The sequence below is a fragment of the Myxine glutinosa genome, chromosome 6 (assembly GCF_964187855.1).
Source record: "Myxine glutinosa chromosome 6, kmMyxGlut1.1, whole genome shotgun sequence".
In the NCBI taxonomy this organism is placed as follows: domain Eukaryota; kingdom Metazoa; phylum Chordata; class Myxini; order Myxiniformes; family Myxinidae; genus Myxine; species Myxine glutinosa.
In genome coordinates, this window is record NC_136266.1 from 145609905 (window position 1) to 145627259 (window position 17355).

At 41.0% G+C, this 17355-nt stretch overlaps 1 protein-coding gene across 4 annotated transcripts in view; it reads right to left on the minus strand.

Moving 5' to 3' along the window:
- Window positions 1-17355, minus strand: part of LOC137430407 (membrane metallo-endopeptidase-like 1) — a 159941-nt gene that overhangs the window by 72980 nt on the left and 69606 nt on the right. For all 4 annotated transcript variants that reach the window (XR_010985050.2, XM_078780661.1, XM_068121266.2 and 1 more), the window contains exons 8-14: window positions 12805-12923; window positions 12127-12192; window positions 11595-11729; window positions 11401-11490; window positions 9641-9777; window positions 9433-9526; window positions 3413-3541 (exon numbers count right to left, since the gene is read on the minus strand). Coding sequence is in view for 3 of the 4 variants with exons in the window: in XM_078780661.1 (XP_078636787.1) it covers window positions 3413-3541; window positions 9433-9526; window positions 9641-9777; window positions 11401-11490; window positions 11595-11729; window positions 12127-12192; window positions 12805-12923 (770 nt within the window). In the remaining variant the exon portion in view is untranslated. The remainder of the gene's footprint in view (window positions 1-3412; window positions 3542-9432; window positions 9527-9640; window positions 9778-11400; window positions 11491-11594; window positions 11730-12126; window positions 12193-12804; window positions 12924-17355) is intronic.

The window sequence follows — 17355 nt, forward strand, 5'->3', positions numbered from 1 at the left end:
ATCACATGATCAGACGAACTGATTGGAGCAGAGGAAGAGCAGCAGACATTTGCAGGGAAGTTAGTCATAACCAAGTCCAGAAGAGAAGATACTCCATTGACTGAGATCCGGGTCGGGAAATTGACAGATTGTGTCAGTCCCAATGAGTCGCAGAAGTCCTTTGCTGAGGTGCCATGGCTGGTGAGAGATGAACCCACACCCAGCCAGCTGGCATGATGAGAGTTGAAGTCGCCACATATGAGGAAGAGAGTTTGGATGAGTTGATGTAAGTTGGTCCATGTTGTCCGACAGCGAAATGTAAATGGAGTCATCACTGTTTGGAGGACGGTACAGAACACATATGAACAAAAGGTGGGAGCGGAGAGGAAGCCGTAGCCAGAGGTACTCCTGGGGGTGGGGTGGAGAGAGAGCAGTGCAAGGAGAGTGAGGAAGAGAGTTTTTGATAAACAGAGCCACCACACCACCAGGACGAGGCTCAGGTCTATCATACCAGAGGAGGGAGTAACCAGGAAGAGATATTAAGGAATCAGAGACATCTTGAAGGAGGAAAGTTTCTGTTTAGCAGATCAAGTCTGGATTGTCAGAACAACCTGAATGGAGAGATCAATCAGGTTTGAGCGAAGGCCCTGGATGTTTGAGGTGCATACCATTAATGAGGAGAGAGGGGGAGCATCGATATAGGACAGGGGAGGGGAGGCGTAGGGTCAGATGAAGGATGAGAGGGGGAGGTAGGAAGAGCAGTTGATAGTATGTCAGAGATTACAGAAGAGTTACAAGAAAGGGAAGGATGAGGAGGACGAAAGGTTTGATGGTGATGGGATGAGGCACAGTGAGGGGTTGTTTGAGGGGGGGGCAGAGGAAAGTAGAAGGTTGGGGGAGGTGGAGGTATGAGGTAGAAGGGAGACGAAGTGGGGAGGAGGCAGCTTTGAGAAGGAGGTGGGAGGAGGGAGAATTTGGGAGGGATTGTTGGGGGGGGCGAGATTTGAAGGGGTGGGGTTGGGGGGGGAGTTTTGAATGGGAGGGGCAAGGAGGGAGTTTAGGAGGGGAAGGGCAATGGGGGAGTTTAGGAGGGGAGGGGCAATGGGGGAGTTTAGGAGGGGAGGGGCAAGGAGGGAGATTTGGAGGGGAGGGGCAAGGGGGGAGATTTCGAGGGGAGGGGCAAGGGGGAGTTTCCAAAGTGGATGATTAATGAAAGATGAACATTTATAACAAATTGAGTTTGTTGTGATTTTCAAGTTAGCGATTCGTTTAAGAACGATGGAGGAGGGGTGGAATGAATGAGAATTTAGAGCATGTTGTGAGAAAGAATTATAAGAGATTGAATATTTTTTTGAAATGGAATGAGTTGAAGAGGAAATTGAAAGGAGCCTTTTAAATAGGAAGAAAAACAGCATGTTGTAATAAACCACTGAATAAAACACTGCAGGGGAAAGTTTAAACATATTTAAACAGAACCGTGAAGAACAATCTTATATTCACAAAAATACCAATGGGGAGAGGGGGCCTTGATGGGCAACCATGAGTCACTTGAACAAGGCAAAAGGTGGAAGGCAAGGGGATAATGGGGGCGGGGCGGGACAGCGCTCATGGACAGAGGCACACAATGGGACAAAAGCACACGAGGAAAAAGGGAAATAAATTTTTTTTTGTTTGTTTGTTTTTTTTTGGGGGGGGGGGTTAGGGGGGGAGTTACAACGTTAGACAAAGAGTAGATGTTCGGTGAAGTTTGGGGGAGAAGGGAAAATCAAAAAACCTAGCAAAAACAGCGAAGGAAGGAACAAACTTCGACGGGGGAAGCCTGAGGCTGCAAGGCCTCACACGTGGCGCTGCAAACAGAAATGATTAATTTATGAAAGATAAACACCGATAAACTTCCAAGGGGCACACTCTAGGTTCACACAACGAAACAAAAATACAGTTTCGACAAAATTCAATTGTGAACAATTACTTAACTTCGAAAGCGTGAGAGCGTGGACAGCTTCAAAAAGACATGACTCGCCGACAAAGATCTCGCGAGATCTCCCAACATTTTTGAAGCACCCTGTAATAGTTATTAAGAGCATAAAATAAAGTTTATTTTCCTATATTAAGAGCATAAAATAGTCTATTTTCCTATATTAGGAGCATGAAAATAAAGTTTATTTTCCTGTATTAAGAGCATAAAAAAGTTTATTTTCCTGTATTAAGAGCATAAAATAAAGTTTATTTTCATGTTTTAAGAGCATAAAATAATGTTTCTTTTCCTGTATTAAGAGCATAAAATAATGTTTATTTTCCTGTATTCAGAGCATGAAATCATGTTTATTTTCCTGTATTAAGAGCATAAAATAATGTTTATTTTCCTGTATTAAGTGCATAAAATAAAGTTTATTTTCCTGTATTAAGAGCATAAAATAAAGTTTATTTTCCTGTATTAAGAGCATAAAATAATGTTTATTTTCCTGTATTAAGTGCATAAAATAAAGTTTATTTTCCTGTATTAAGAGCATAAAATAAAGTTTATTTTCCTGTTTTAAGAACATAAAATAAAGTTAATTTTCCTGTATTAAGAGCATAAAATAATGTTTATTTTCCTGTATTAAGAGCATAAAATAATGTTTATTTTCCTGTTTTAAGAACATAAAATAAAGTTTATTTTCTTGAGCTATTAAGATCATGAACATTACCTTTAATAATATTGCTGATAAACTTGATCCAATAACATGATGGTGATGTTGATGATGGCGATGATAAAGACGAGTTCATTCAGATGATGAAGATGATGATGTTGAGGAGTTTGAGGAGGTTATTGTGTTGACGGCACATGTTAATTAAGTGAATAAATGTGGGAAATAGTTCGCTCACCCACAATTATTCGAGTGCATTGACCGCAATCTGCAAACCTTGCCTCAATAAATTCATCGTGATAGAGCAAAATCCGCAAAGGGGAAATCCGCGCTCGACAAGGCCCTCCTATATACATATCTTGAAGTCGACTGGTCTATAAAATTTAGAATTTAATTCTTATCCCGGAATGGCTGCAGTACAATCCTATGTAGATGTAGGGGCTGTAGCTCTGCTAAGCTCATGCCTAACATGTGGAGTCTATGCAACTGTTTAGCCAGAAGATCCTTTTAAAATGTACGTCTTTTTTCAGCGGTGTGTGGAAATCTCATGATATTTCATTTTGAGTGTCACAACATTACATTTGTAACTGAAATCTATACAAAATTATGATAGGTCTTTGCCACATGATGGCCTACCTGAAAACGATAAGTATTGGCATACATGCTCATACAACATCAGGGTCTGATCAATGGTCAAAAATGCACAATGGCCTCACCTACTATAATATTTAAAAACAAAACAACAACTTCATTGTTAACGTTTGCACATAATAATGTATAAAATAAGAAAAGGAACACGTTCTTACAGTAGACTTGCTGTGTTCAGGGAAAGATGATTTGACAAAGAGGCTTCCAGTGGCAGTGGGCATGTAGTCATTGACTAATATTGCACATTGACGCCAACGAGCGTCCATTACTGTTACACCAGATATGGCCTGTAGGACACAAATCAAAGCAGGTATTAAAATGTGTATGTATATATAGACTAATATGCACGAGATATAAATATGCACACATCCATTTATATCCTTTTCAGGATCACGAACAACTTCATGAAACATCTTGCCAAAAAACTGAATGCATCTTGCCAATATACTTTGAGATCTCGCGAGATCTTTGTCGGCGAGGTCACGTCTTTTCGAAGCTGTCCATGCGCTCACGCTTTCGAAGTTAAGTAATGTTTCACAATTGTGTTTTTGTCGAAACTGTATCTATCTTTCGGTGTGTGTACCTATAGTGTGTCCTTAGTAAGATTCTCAGTGTTAATTTTTCATACCTGCATACAAAATCGTCAGTCAATCCGTGTCGCGTCTTTTGAGGCCGAGTAGGCGACCGTGTCTTACCTTGAGGCTTTGTTTTTCTCTCAGCGATCCGTCGATTGTGCTGCAATTACTTTAGTTCTCTGTTTTTCCCAGTCTTTTCACCCCATACTTCCTTGCTTAAAATCTAAACTAAAAAAAAACAAAAAAACAATTCCTTCTCTCTTCTTATTCGTCGTTCTTATTCATTTATTCGTTGTTCTTATTTGTTCATTCGTTCTTTGATCACGTGTTTCACCCCCATTTCCATTTTCCATTTCCCCAGATAGTTTTCACTGCTCAATTTAAAAATGTTTAAACTTTCCCCTGAAGTACTGCATTCTGTCGTATATTATAACACCTTTTTCTTCTTCTTCTATAAAAGGATGCTTTCGACTTGCTCACGAAATCTATTCATTCCAAAAAAAAATTCCATCTCTTGCAGTTCCTCTTTACTACATTCCCGAAACTCTCCTGCACTCCACCCCTCCTCCAGCGTCCTCAAACGTATTTTGACTCGAAGTTCACAAGAAACTCATTTTGCAAAAAATGTTCGTTTCCCATTAATCGTACACTTTCTACAATCCAATCTCACCCTCCCCTCCAAATCTTTCCCATCACCCCTCCCCTCCAAAACTTCCCCATTACCCCTCCCCTCCAAAACTTCCCCATCACCCCTCCTTTCCAAATCTATCCCCTTGTCCCTCCCCTCCAAATCTTCCCCATCACCCATCTCTTTCAAATCTTCCCACTTTCCCCTCCCCTCAAAATCTTCCCCATCACCCATCCCTTTCAAATCTTCCCCCTTGCCACTCCCCTCCCAATCCTTCCCATCACCCATCCCTTTCAAATCTCCCCCCTTGCCCCTTCCCTCCTAAACTCCTCCGACACCCCTCCCCTCCGAGACTCTCCCTCGCTCTCCCCTCCTAGACTCCCCACTCACCCCTCCTCCTCAAAGCGTCCTCCCTGCTTCTTCCCCCTTCCAACTTTCACCTTCATCTCCCCCAACCTTCTGCCTCGCTCTTCCCCCTCCTCAAATAATACCTCACTGTGCCTCACCCAATCACCATCAAACCTTTTATCTGCCCCACCTTCCTTTTCTCCAAGCTATTCTGAAATCTCTGACACACCTTCAACAGCTTTCCCTACCACTTCCTCCTCTTCCACATCTTACCCTACCCCTCCCCCCCTGTCCTGTATCCGATGCTCCCCCTTCCTCTTCATGAACGGTATGGACCTCAAACATCCGGGGCCTTCGCTCAAACTTGACTGATCTTTCCATACAGGTTGCTTCTGACAAACCAGACATGCTTAACAGAAACTTTCCTCCTTCATGATGTCTCTGATTCCTTGGTATCTCTCCCAGGTTACTCCCTCCTCCGGTATGATAGACCTGAGCCTCATCCTGGAGGTGGGGTTGCTATCTTTATAAAAAACTCTCTTCCTCACTCGCCCTGCACTGCCCTCTCTCCACCTCACCCCCAGGAATACCTCTGGCTACGGCTTCCCCTTCGCTCCCACCTTCAGTTCATGTGTGTTGTACAGTCCACCAAACAGTGATGACTCCATCTACATCTCGCTGTCTGATAATATGGACCAACTTCTATCTACCTGTCCCAACTCTCTCTTCCTCATATGTAGTGATTTCAATTGTCACCATGTCAGTTGGCTGGGTGTGGGTACCTCTCTCACCAGCCATGGCTCCTCAGCAAAGGACTTCTGCGACTCACTGGGACTGACACAATCTGTCAATTTCCCGACCCGGATCTCAGTCAATGGAGCATCTTCTCTTCTGGACTTGGTTATGACTAACTTCCCTGAAAATGTCTGCTGCTCTTCTTCTGCTCCAATCAGGTCATCTGATCATGTGCTTGTTGAAGTGGACATCTCTCTGGCCATTCTCAGAGAGCCTCCTCAGCTTCGACGAGTCTGGCATTTCACTCGGGCCAACTGGCATGGTCTTCAAGCAGCCATCAATCATCTGGACTGGTCTCCCATCTCTACCGCCTCTGACATCAACTCATCCTGGGAATTCTTCCAAAGTAAATTGCTCTCTCTCATGCACAGATTTATCCCATCTCGTCTTCAGTTGTCATACCCTTCCTCCCATCCATGGTACACGGAATCTTGTGGTGAGGTTGTTGCCCAGAAACAACTTGCCTTCGTCTCCTGGAAAGCAAATCCAACAGAAGGAAATCTCATTTCCTTTCACAAAGCCCGAAACAAGTGTGTGTCCACACTCAGGAGAACCAGGAAACAATATCTCTCCGTTCTCAAGACCGAACTCTTTTATCTGTCTCCCCCTTCCAAATCCTGGTGGCGTCTGGTCAAATCTGTTTCTGGTGTTTGTTCCCCCTCCATCCCCTCCCTCACCTCAAACGGCTAAACAGCTGACTCCGCACGTGAAAAAGCTGAATGCCTCAACTCTGTGTTTGCCTCTAAATCTTGTGTCCCAAACCCATCCCTCTCTATACCCACCGTACCCAGTCGTACCCAGCTGCTCCTGGACTCTGCGTCCTTTCCTCCTGACAAGGCGGAAAAGTTTCTGTCAACCCTCGACTCTGATTCTGCAACTGGACCTGACGGCATCAGCCCACGGGTCCTAAAATCCTGTTCTTCCGCTCTTTCACTCCCTCTCTCTGTTCTCTTTACCCTCTCTTTTGCTCAAGGTCATATGCCATCTGCTTGGAAATCAGCCAACATCACCGCTTTGCACAAAAAAGGTGCAAAAACAGATCCTAGCAACTACCGATCAATCAGCCTTCTCCCAATTATCAGCAAAGTCATGGAATCCATCATTGCTTCGAATATGAAATCTTTCCTCTTCTCCAATGGCTTGATCTCTGATCATCAATTTGGTTTCAGACCTGGTCACTCTACTCTGGACATGCTGCTTCTGCTTTCTCAACAATGGATGGAGGTCCTCAATGCCAAACAGGAAATTAGAGCTGTCTCCCTTGACATATCACGTGCCTTCGATACGGTCTGGCACCCTGCTCTGCTCACCAAACTCTCCTCCTTTGGTATCCATGGAAATCTCCACGCATGGCTGGCGGACTTCCTCTCTAGTCGTCGTCAACGTGTGGCCCTGAATGGGTTTCTCTCATCTCCTCTTCCTGTTCAGGCTGGAGTTCCCCAAGGCAGTGTTCTGGGCCCTGTGCTTTTCCTGGTCTTCATCAATGATCTCTCTGACTCTCTTGAAAATCCTCTCTACCTCTTTGCTGATGACTCTACTCTGTCGCTCCATTCCTCATCCCTCAGATCGGCAGTCTGCAGCCTCCTCACTCTCTGAAGACCTGGACAAAATCACAGACTGGGCAAACAAGTGAAACATGTCTTTCAATCCTGACCAATCTCACACTCTTACGATGTCCCTCCGAAAAGACCGACTGGATAACCGTCCCATCCACTTTCTGAATAATCCACTCCAAGAAGTTCTGTCACTCAAGCTTTTGGGTCTCACTATCTGCCATGATCTTTCCTGGGAAAACCACATTTCAAATATGGCCTCCAAAGCCAGTCGCCGACTGGGCATCCTCTGTCATGCGAAGTCCTTCCTTGGCACACCTGAGCTCCTCACCACATACAAGGCTTTCATCCGTAGCTCAATGGAATACTGCTCTCCCCTCTGGGCTGGTGCTCCTGCCTCACACCTAGCTCGTCTTCACGCTGTTGAAACCAAAGCGTTCGGGAATCTTTGGAATCTCCTGCGATGAAGCTAACTCCGAGGGCCTTTCCCTCACTCACCGCAGGCAGGTTGGTGGTCTTTCCGTCTTCTACCGACTCCTCTCCGGCCTTGCACCCCCAGCTCTCTCTGGGCTCTGTCCCCCAAATATTCCTGCAGGTCGCACAAGATCTGCCTGCATCCCTCTTATAGTTAAACTGCCAAAATCAAGACTCTCTGCTCACCTTCACTCCTTCATTCCTCTTTTCTCCCGCCTCTGGAACAAGCTCCCTCACTCTCTTCAATCCCACTCCTCCCTCCAGGTCTTTAAAACAGTTGTTCACCACCATCTCTTATCTTCCCCCATCCAAAACCTTGATCTTTTCTACCCCCGATAATTTCACCCCAAATCCACTTTTTTGAAATACCAACTTCTTTCCTGGAAGTCCTTTGTGTCCTTGTGTTTTATACTTCTCCCACCCACCCAACCCCCCCTTCCCACGCCTCCTCCCCCCAAGCCCTCTCCCTCCCACACATCTTCCGATGTCCCTGCTCTCAAATGTGTTTGTGTGCTTCCCCTTCTCTCCCCATCTTGTCTACCGCTCCCTCTTTTTATATATTTTGTTTGTCTGTTTGATTTGTTTGTGTGATAAATGTTAGCTCTTTCACGAGCCTCGATTCTGTATACAAGAAAAAAGAAAAGAAAAAAAAAAGCGTTAATCAATTCTGTTTGTTTATACAAATCTGTTTATACAAATGTTCTCCTTGGCTGAAAGGACAATGATTTTACAGATCCGCAATCTTAAAATGGCTATACCAACCATTGTTTGCCTGAGGTCAAGTATTACAACATCTATATTTAACATAGTAACAATGATTCTTCTTCTTCTTCTTCTCTTCATCTTCATCCCAACAGTTCGGGGTCAGCCACTCAGATCCCCATTCTCCATTCTGCTCCATCCTCCGCATCTTCCTCTCTCAATCCCATGCTCTTCAAATCTCTCTCCACTAACTCCCTCCACCTTTTTCCTCATAATGTGTCCAAACCCCAGCAAGCTTTAGTCTCTCCAATCATTTCTGTGATACTTGTAACCCAAGCTCTCTTGTGTATCTCCCTATTTCTCAAACACTCTCTTAATGACACTATGAGAATCCACCTTGAGGCATTCTCATCAGCATCCTCTCCAAAAACTCCTCTTTCCCTATTTCTCAAAGCCCATGTTTCTGCATCATGAAAAGGGTGGATAGGCGGATAGATGAACCGAGGGAGGAGATTCATGTTCAGATGAGCTTCATGGAGATATTGGTGAAATGCTGGATATTTGGTGTGAATGGGGGAAGAGAGGATGGCAAAGAGAGCGTATAGGTTTTGGTAGAAAGGTAGGAGGAAAAGAAATAGACCGCAATTGAGATGGGAGTATTGCGTCAAGAGGGATATCAGTAAGTTGGGGTTGTTGGAGGGTGGAGATAGTTGGCTGATAATAGAGGGAAATGGAGGTACTCCTTGTAGTCAAGGCAGGGCAGGAGCTTAGTACCATCGGCCCTCACCCCATATAAAGGGAAGAGGAGCAGAACAACAATGTTCTCGGTATCCTTCCATCGCAGACAACTCCACTAATCTCCTCCCATTTTACCCATGCTGCCTTCACTCTATCCTGCATTTATGCTTCCATGTTTACAATCATCAGTAATTGTCAAATGCAGTACAAGAAAACAAAACAATATCATTTTGTATTGAATAAACCATCACAACACAATAGCTATTGATTTGGAAAGTTGCGATACCAATTCAGAAAGTCGTAACATGTATTTAAACATTTGAAAATTTCCTTGAGTGTTCGTTCTCTGAATTGTGTGTACTTACTTTGTGGAAGCCTGTTCCGGCGTCCATGTACTTCTGTGTTAAGTCATTCGCCATGTTCATAACCACTCGCCAAACGATGTAGTTCTGTATTGTCCTGCAGTCGTCATACATTCCGTAGCGGCAAGGAGAAGAGCTTTGAAGCTACACCAAAATGGTGGTCAAAATATGCTGTTAGTTAAATAATTGTTCATTGTAGACAAGTGCTTACCTACTGGTGTAGTTTCCCAAAACACCAGGCAGCCTTTCCAGGTAATCTTTCCCATAGACAATCACTCGCTCCTCGGGTGTGATTGAGATATTGACAGGTGTCATGATGTTGGTGATAAAATCATACCAGTTCAATCCCTGGTTGATTTCATTGAAAAGCCAATAGGAGGAAATTAAACACATGTATAACGTTTCCGTTATTTTTTTTTCAGATATAATGCTAATATGAGTTCCTTAATACAGGGAACGTTGATACAGGAGGAGGCCATTAGGCCCATCAAAGCCCATGCCATTATTACCAACCAATAGGTGTTTGTCCATGCTCTACTCTTCTAAATGCTGAGCATCAGGCAAGGTAGCAGCACACACCATTTTAAAGTATTTGGTATGACCAGGTTTGAACCACGGACCTCCCACACTCAGAGTGGATGCTCTAATCATTACGTCACTGAGGCTAGTGGTCAAAGACTGTTGATGGATAGGTCATTGATTTTCACATCCTGAAGTTAAGTTACTTGTACTCCAAAACGGTTTTGTTATTTCCCTCCAATGATCATTAAATGTGGCATTATATGAATGGGCATTGTTTTTGGAGCATTTACTCTATTTATTCTGGATAACAATGAATCAAAAATCACAAGGGATAAATCTCATGATCTGTTCATGATAAAAGCATCTCCAATGATTTTCCATAAATGCACCTTTAAAGATCGAAATGGGACTTTAAAAAAGATCGAAATGGGTATTAACTAGCATGGTATTTCACATGTTTAAGAGAGAATTGTGCAAAGAAAATTCTGAAAATCGAACAAGTGTGTATGTCCAAAGGGTATTTATTTTGAAAAAATTTGAATTTTTATTTTTTGATACAAAATTGTTTTTTTCAACTTCAATCTTCAACTACAATTTTTTATAAAATGTAATATCACGTATATTACAAATACATTTGTGCAAAATAATTGTTTGAATTATGATTGGTGTAAACCATGACAAAACAGCAACTCAGGTACAGTCATCCATCTATATGTCTACATATCTGGGCCGTGTCTGTGTTGTCACTGAACTACTCCCTCAAACTTTTGTTTCCGTGGTGCTGAGGTGTTTTTAATAACGTGGTGGTGAGATGTTTTTAATTACGTGGTGGCAAGGTGTTTTGAATTACGTGGTGGTGAGATGTTTTTAATTACATGGTGGCGAGGTGCAATCGTCCCAAACTTCCAGTTTGCAACTACCGCTCCCTACGTATGTATGTGCTAAGGGGATCTTTTTTGAATTTTTTTTTTCAACCTAAATCTTCAACCTAAATTGCTTATAATAATGTAATATCACAAACACTACAAATAAATTTGTGCAAAATAATAATTGTTTGTATTATGATTGGTGTAAATCATGACAACACAGCAATTCAGGTAGTCATTATCCTCAGCTAAAACAAGCCCGTTCCTCTGCAACGACGTGTGGTGAGGTGAGCGTAGTGTATATTTAAATAAATATATATTTATACACACACACATACATATATATATATATATGAATATATATATATATATATGAATATATATATATATATGAATATATATATATATGAATATATATATATATGAATATATATATATATGAATATATATATATATATATATATGAATATATATATATATATATATATATATATATATATATATATATATATATATATATATATATATATATATATATGCGTATATACATACATTCGTGTCTGCGATGAATTTGTCCGCTCACACTTATGTTGAAATTTTGTTGCATTTCCTTGACATTGTAGGGTACATACAGCTCCGTTTCATCAACACGTTCTTCCATAGATGCAGTTGCCTGTTAGGGGAAAAAATTAAAGAATTTGGTTGTCTCCCAAAATAATTATTTGGCATGTTATGAAAGCAAATTATCCTAGAGATCAAAGTGCGATGCCAACTTACCGCAGTGATGTCCGTTTCTAGCAGCACAACAGCCTCCATTTCTTTGTAGACAAAGTCGTAGTTTTCGGTCAGGTTCATATCCATCCTCACTATCATCGCCATTGCAATCATATAATCCAGGTATGCGTCAAAGGCCTGCAATAAATAATGATTAAGGTAGGATAAAAAAATTAATCATTGTCATGTGTCAAATTTAATCTCCTGCATTTATGTGTCTCCTTTTATGTGTTTAGGATGTAATTGTACCCAGACAAGGTGTCGTAGTTAGGGGATGGAGTCTCTACGCCATTGGGATGAGGCTTAGGGGTAAGAGGGTGCTCAGTAGCCATGTTTGTCTCGTCTAACAATCCTGTATTGTGTCTTGTGTATTTGTCTGTACGTCCATGTGTGTGACAGTTCCACGATTAGCCTTAGATCCTGTTAAAAAAGGACAAAGGGGGAGGAGACTCCTTTTCCCTTGTGCGTAACACACTACACTTCCCAAGTTTTAAATTCTCTCATCAAAATTACATTGTCCTTCAAAAAGACTTACCTTTTCATAATCACCCTTTTCAAAGTAGTACTCTCGTGATGGTAGGCCCAGAATTGGTTGATCAACCTATCAGACAGAGATGACTTGGGTCTCCCTCCGACTGTCCTCATTTGTCTATACAGCTGTGTTGCTCATGATTATATGGATATCAACAATGACACTATAACTCTATTTTACATGCAGAAGTGAAATGTTTACATTCTTATTGACATGGTAATCATCATGGCAACCCAGATAACACACTGACGTTGGGTAAACGTTGGCCCAACACAATTTTGTTTATTGTCCCATCTGTTCCACGCCATGTTTGTCATTGGACCGATGTTGGACTACAGTTGGTAAATATATGTCGCCATTACAGAAGTTGGAAATCCTCTTGCGACCATTCCAACCTTTCCCAACATTGGGCCAATGGCAGTGTGCAAGCTGAGAACATAGTACAGACCTCTCTGCCATAAAAGGTGCCCCCTATTTGTTTTATTTACCTTTAGGACATACTGATGGCAAAATAAACGTACGGGATATGAAATATTTTTTCCAATAACTGTTTCTACCACTCAAGAGAAAAAAAAGATATTGTAAACACCGCCTCATACAATGGAGAGGAAAATGTGTGACTAAGAGGTGACGGCATCAAATTAAAATCATGAACAAAACATGGCTGTAAGTGTTTCTGACCTGGAGAACAAACGTGGAGGAGTCCTTAGCATCGATATTTACTGTGACGTCGATGATTTCTCTAATGTTGTACATTGTGTTCAGTTGAGCCAACTGCGTGTTCAAGTTCCAGGAGCTCTCTGGATTGGTTAAGGAAATTGAAATTAGTAATCTTCTGTACACACAAACACCTACTATATATATATATATATATATATATATATATATATATATATATATATATATATATATATCTATATATATATATATATCTATCTATACACAAAGAATTAAGTTAAGCACCCCCCCCGTTTTTTTACAACCTCGCACATTACAAGTTTGTTGTCGTCAAAACAGTGTAATATACCCATGATATTGCTATATTTTCTGGAGAAGTGATATTATGGTCACATAAAAACATAACAATCATGCCGTTTTCAATATTTTATTCTGAATAATTTAAGGTGAAATTTTTTGGGAATTTTAGGCATATTTTCACCTCAATTTAAGTATGGAGCTATAGGTCCATCACGGACAGTGTGGATGACGTTTATGTTTTCTAACGTACAGTCATTGTTCTGAGAAGACCTCTAGCGATCTTTGCGTCAATAACGTGTGTAGGACCCACGTGATCGGATCACTGACTCAACCAATCACTTTTTTTCACTTTGATCACTCAATTTCATCAATGGATAATTGCTAATGTCATACCGATCATTATTTGATCTCACATACCTTAGAATATATGCCAATGTATACATATACACAAAGAATATATATTAGGGGGTGCTTACCTTAATTCGTTGTGTAGGGGTGCTTAACTTAATTCTTTGTGTATATATATATATATATATCTATCTATATATATATATATATATATATATATATATATATATATATATATATATATATATATATATATATCTATCTATATATATATATATCTATATATATATATATATATATATATATATATATATATATATATATATATATATAGTATATATATATATATATATAGTATATATATATATATATATATATATAGTATATAGTATATATATATAGTATATAGTATATAGTATATATATATATATATATATATAGTATATAGTATATATATATATATATATAGTATATAGTATATATATATATATATAGTATATAGTATATAGTATATAGTATATATATATATAGTATATAGTATACTAGCGGGGTCACCCGTGGGAATCCCACGGGCATGGATGTGTGTGACATTTCGACATATTGAGTTAGATGCTGCACCTGCACATTCAGTTATATAAAATGGTTACTGGCAATAATTGATCACATCCACAAATGATGTAATCCACACAATTTATGTACTTTACATAACGTTAATAGGAATACATACATGCCCGTGTAGATGGGAAATACAGTTTGTTTGAAAGAAATCACAAATATCAGAAGAAAGTTTTAAAAATTTAGAACTATTCTCACTCAGAGTTAAACAACACCGTAATATTATGCGGTTGCTTCAACGTTTTCGTTGAATTATATGTCATCATTGTGAGATTTTTTTGGAATTTTTTTTTTTGAAATGAGATTTTTAGGCAAAACGGCAAAAAAGCATCAGAACAGCTGTGAAACAACATCAAAACAGCAGTGAAAAAGCATCAAAACAACAGTGGAAAGCGTCAAAACAGCAGTGAAAAAGCATCAAAACAGCTGAAAAAGCATCAAAACAGCAGTGAAAAAGCATCAAAACAGCAGTGAAAAAGCATCAGAACAGCTGTGAAAAAACAGCACTGAAAAAGCATCAAAACAGCAGTGAAAAAGCATCAAAACAGCAGTAAAAAGCATCAAAACAGCAACAATAGTCCGGTGATTTTTCAATCACCGCAACTAAATGTGTCGGAGTAATTAACTATTTTCCTTCGTGACCTCCTTTTGTTGCCTGAATGGTGTCACTGCAGGACCTCCGGGTAAACAACATTACGGGTGAAGATTCCACTGCGGCCATCAATTTTTCCCTGTTGGCCATTACTGACTACCTTTACCTTGACATCCTCAAATCGTTTAGCACGCGACAATGCAACATATAATTGGCCATGGCTGAAGACGGGTTCTGGTAGGTAAATCCCAACTTTGTGTAATGTTTGACCTTGACTCTTGTTTATTGAGAAAGAGAATGCCACACGAACTGGAAATTGATGGCGTTTGAGTACGAATGGTAGTGTTGTATCGGAAGGTGCAATACTAATCCTGGGTAAAAATGTGCGTGTTCCTTTGTGACTGCCAGAAATTATTTCTCCATCTATTATGTTTGGCAACAATCTTTTAACAACCAATCTTGCACCATTGCACAGTCCCTGTTTCGGATCAAAGTTACGGAGTAACATGATGACAGCACCATCTTTGAGACGAAGTTTGTGCAATGGCATTCCAGAAGGAGTTAATTGATTTAGGAATTCCATAGGATAATTTAGTGCCTCTTCAGGGTCATCACAGACAATGGAATCAGCGCTGAAGTACGTCTTTTCTTCCCCAGGAAATGCATCCAGTATCTCATCGTTGATCACAAATGTGGATTCATTCTTTGGACACAACACGGCTCGTTGTGCCAGCGCATCATAGTTTGAATGGATTTCGTTCAAATTACCAAAAACAGCCTCTGCTAAAGACATGTTGTCTTCTACACAGATACGATCAGGCAGTCGTATTAAATCTGAGTCAGGAATTGTTTCCACAGTCCCATTTCCAACCGACAGTAACCATTTTGAGAATTCTTCGTCATCATTAGCTCTCATGTTTGATTTTAAGTTCAGCAGTTTGAACTTTGGCCACAACTTGCTACGCTTGATGCATGTGGCGATGATTGCTGCAGGTGCAGCGCGAGGTACAACGGGCAAAACCTGCCTGAAGTCCCCACCAAGAAGTAAGACCTTTCCACCAAAAGGAATGTTGTTGCTGGTTACATCCCGGAGACATCGATCAACAGCCGCTAAAGCATATGCTGGAGCCATAGGTGCTTCATCCCAAATGAATAGGTTGGCCTTCCTTAGAGTATCTGCATCTTTACTCGTAGGTGATATGTTGCATGTGGAGTTTTCCAAAATGGGCACTGGCAATTTAAATCGATGGTGCGATGTACGGCCCCCTGCTAGCAATGTTGCTGCAATGCCCGAGTACGCCATTGGAAGAACCAAACGACACTGGCCTTGCAAGATGTGCAGAAGCGTATTATAGAGAAAGGTCTTGCCACTTCCGCTCGGTCCATCAACGAAAAACAACCGGTTGCCTGTGTACTGGTCCCTACAATGAACGGCCTGTAGGACCTCATCTACAATTTTGATTTGGTCATCATTTAGTAGTTGTCTGTTGTTTTCACCTTTTTCATGTTCATCTCCCGGTACATACTGATAATCATCGCTCGAAAGATCTTCAACAGTGTCTGGAGGTACTGGTAACTGAAATGCTTCCAAGGTCTGTCCATGTCTCAGGAGGAAGGACTGTATTTCTCGCAATGCCATGAAAATACTTTGTTCCAAGATATGGCCGCTGTGCACAAAATCTTCGCAAAGGTCGTTTTTATATTTTTCCCACAGTGCCGACGTGTCTGTTGGTGTGCAGAATATGCATAGGGTTGCAAAAAGAGATCTCAATTGTTGTGGCATGGCAAAGATAACTCCATCAGCTAAGGACCTGTCCCATTCTGTATCATCTTCTGTTAAATGTAATTTCCTGGCTGCATCCTTGTATGTTTCACAAACTGCTCCATCTACGGTTCTGAGATCTTCAAATGATGTTTTAGCAGGGCAGTGCAGCAGGAGTACACGAAGATGAAAGCGCTCAATGTCCATAGGGCTTGCCGAAACCATGCGTCCGATAACCTTGTTGCCGCCCCGGCGTCGAAGTTTCCATGTCTTTCGTCCATCTTCAAATACGTAATATTTTGGAATGTCATGGTACAGATAACTTCGTGCCTCAGGGTCTCTCTGGTTTAACTGAAACCAAGCTGTAAGTGTTGTACCCCTATGTCGTACAATGGCTTCTTCCTCGTTACCATCCCTGAACACAACAGTCTGCAATTCAGGTAAGTGTACCGCAAGTCTGGTGATGGAATGGGACTGTTTGTGCATTTCAAATTCCATCAATCTCCATGCTGCCTCTGGGGCACTGACATATCTACAGTCCAAATAGGTCTTTATTTCGTCCACCTCCACTCTCCCGCGCTCTCGAATTTCGATGCTGGCACAGTCATGTCCCTTGTACACATATTTAAATAAGTACTTTATACTCTTTATGCTTGCGCAAACCTCAATGTTGATGTGTGCTCTGTACTTCTTCAGTAAATAAGCATTGAATGGGACGACATATTGGCAATCAACATCGGTTCCATGAACGGTTATGGTGGGTCCATTTGGGGGACGCTTGTAAAGGGCATAGCCATCTATGCTCGCAAGTGTCTCTGCAGCATACGCTTTTGGAAAGCCTTTACTGCACACTCCATCTTTCACACAAATCGAATGGCGATTTAAATTGCCACACGGACCATGTATCATGTGAGACTTCACCAAGGAATGGATCTCT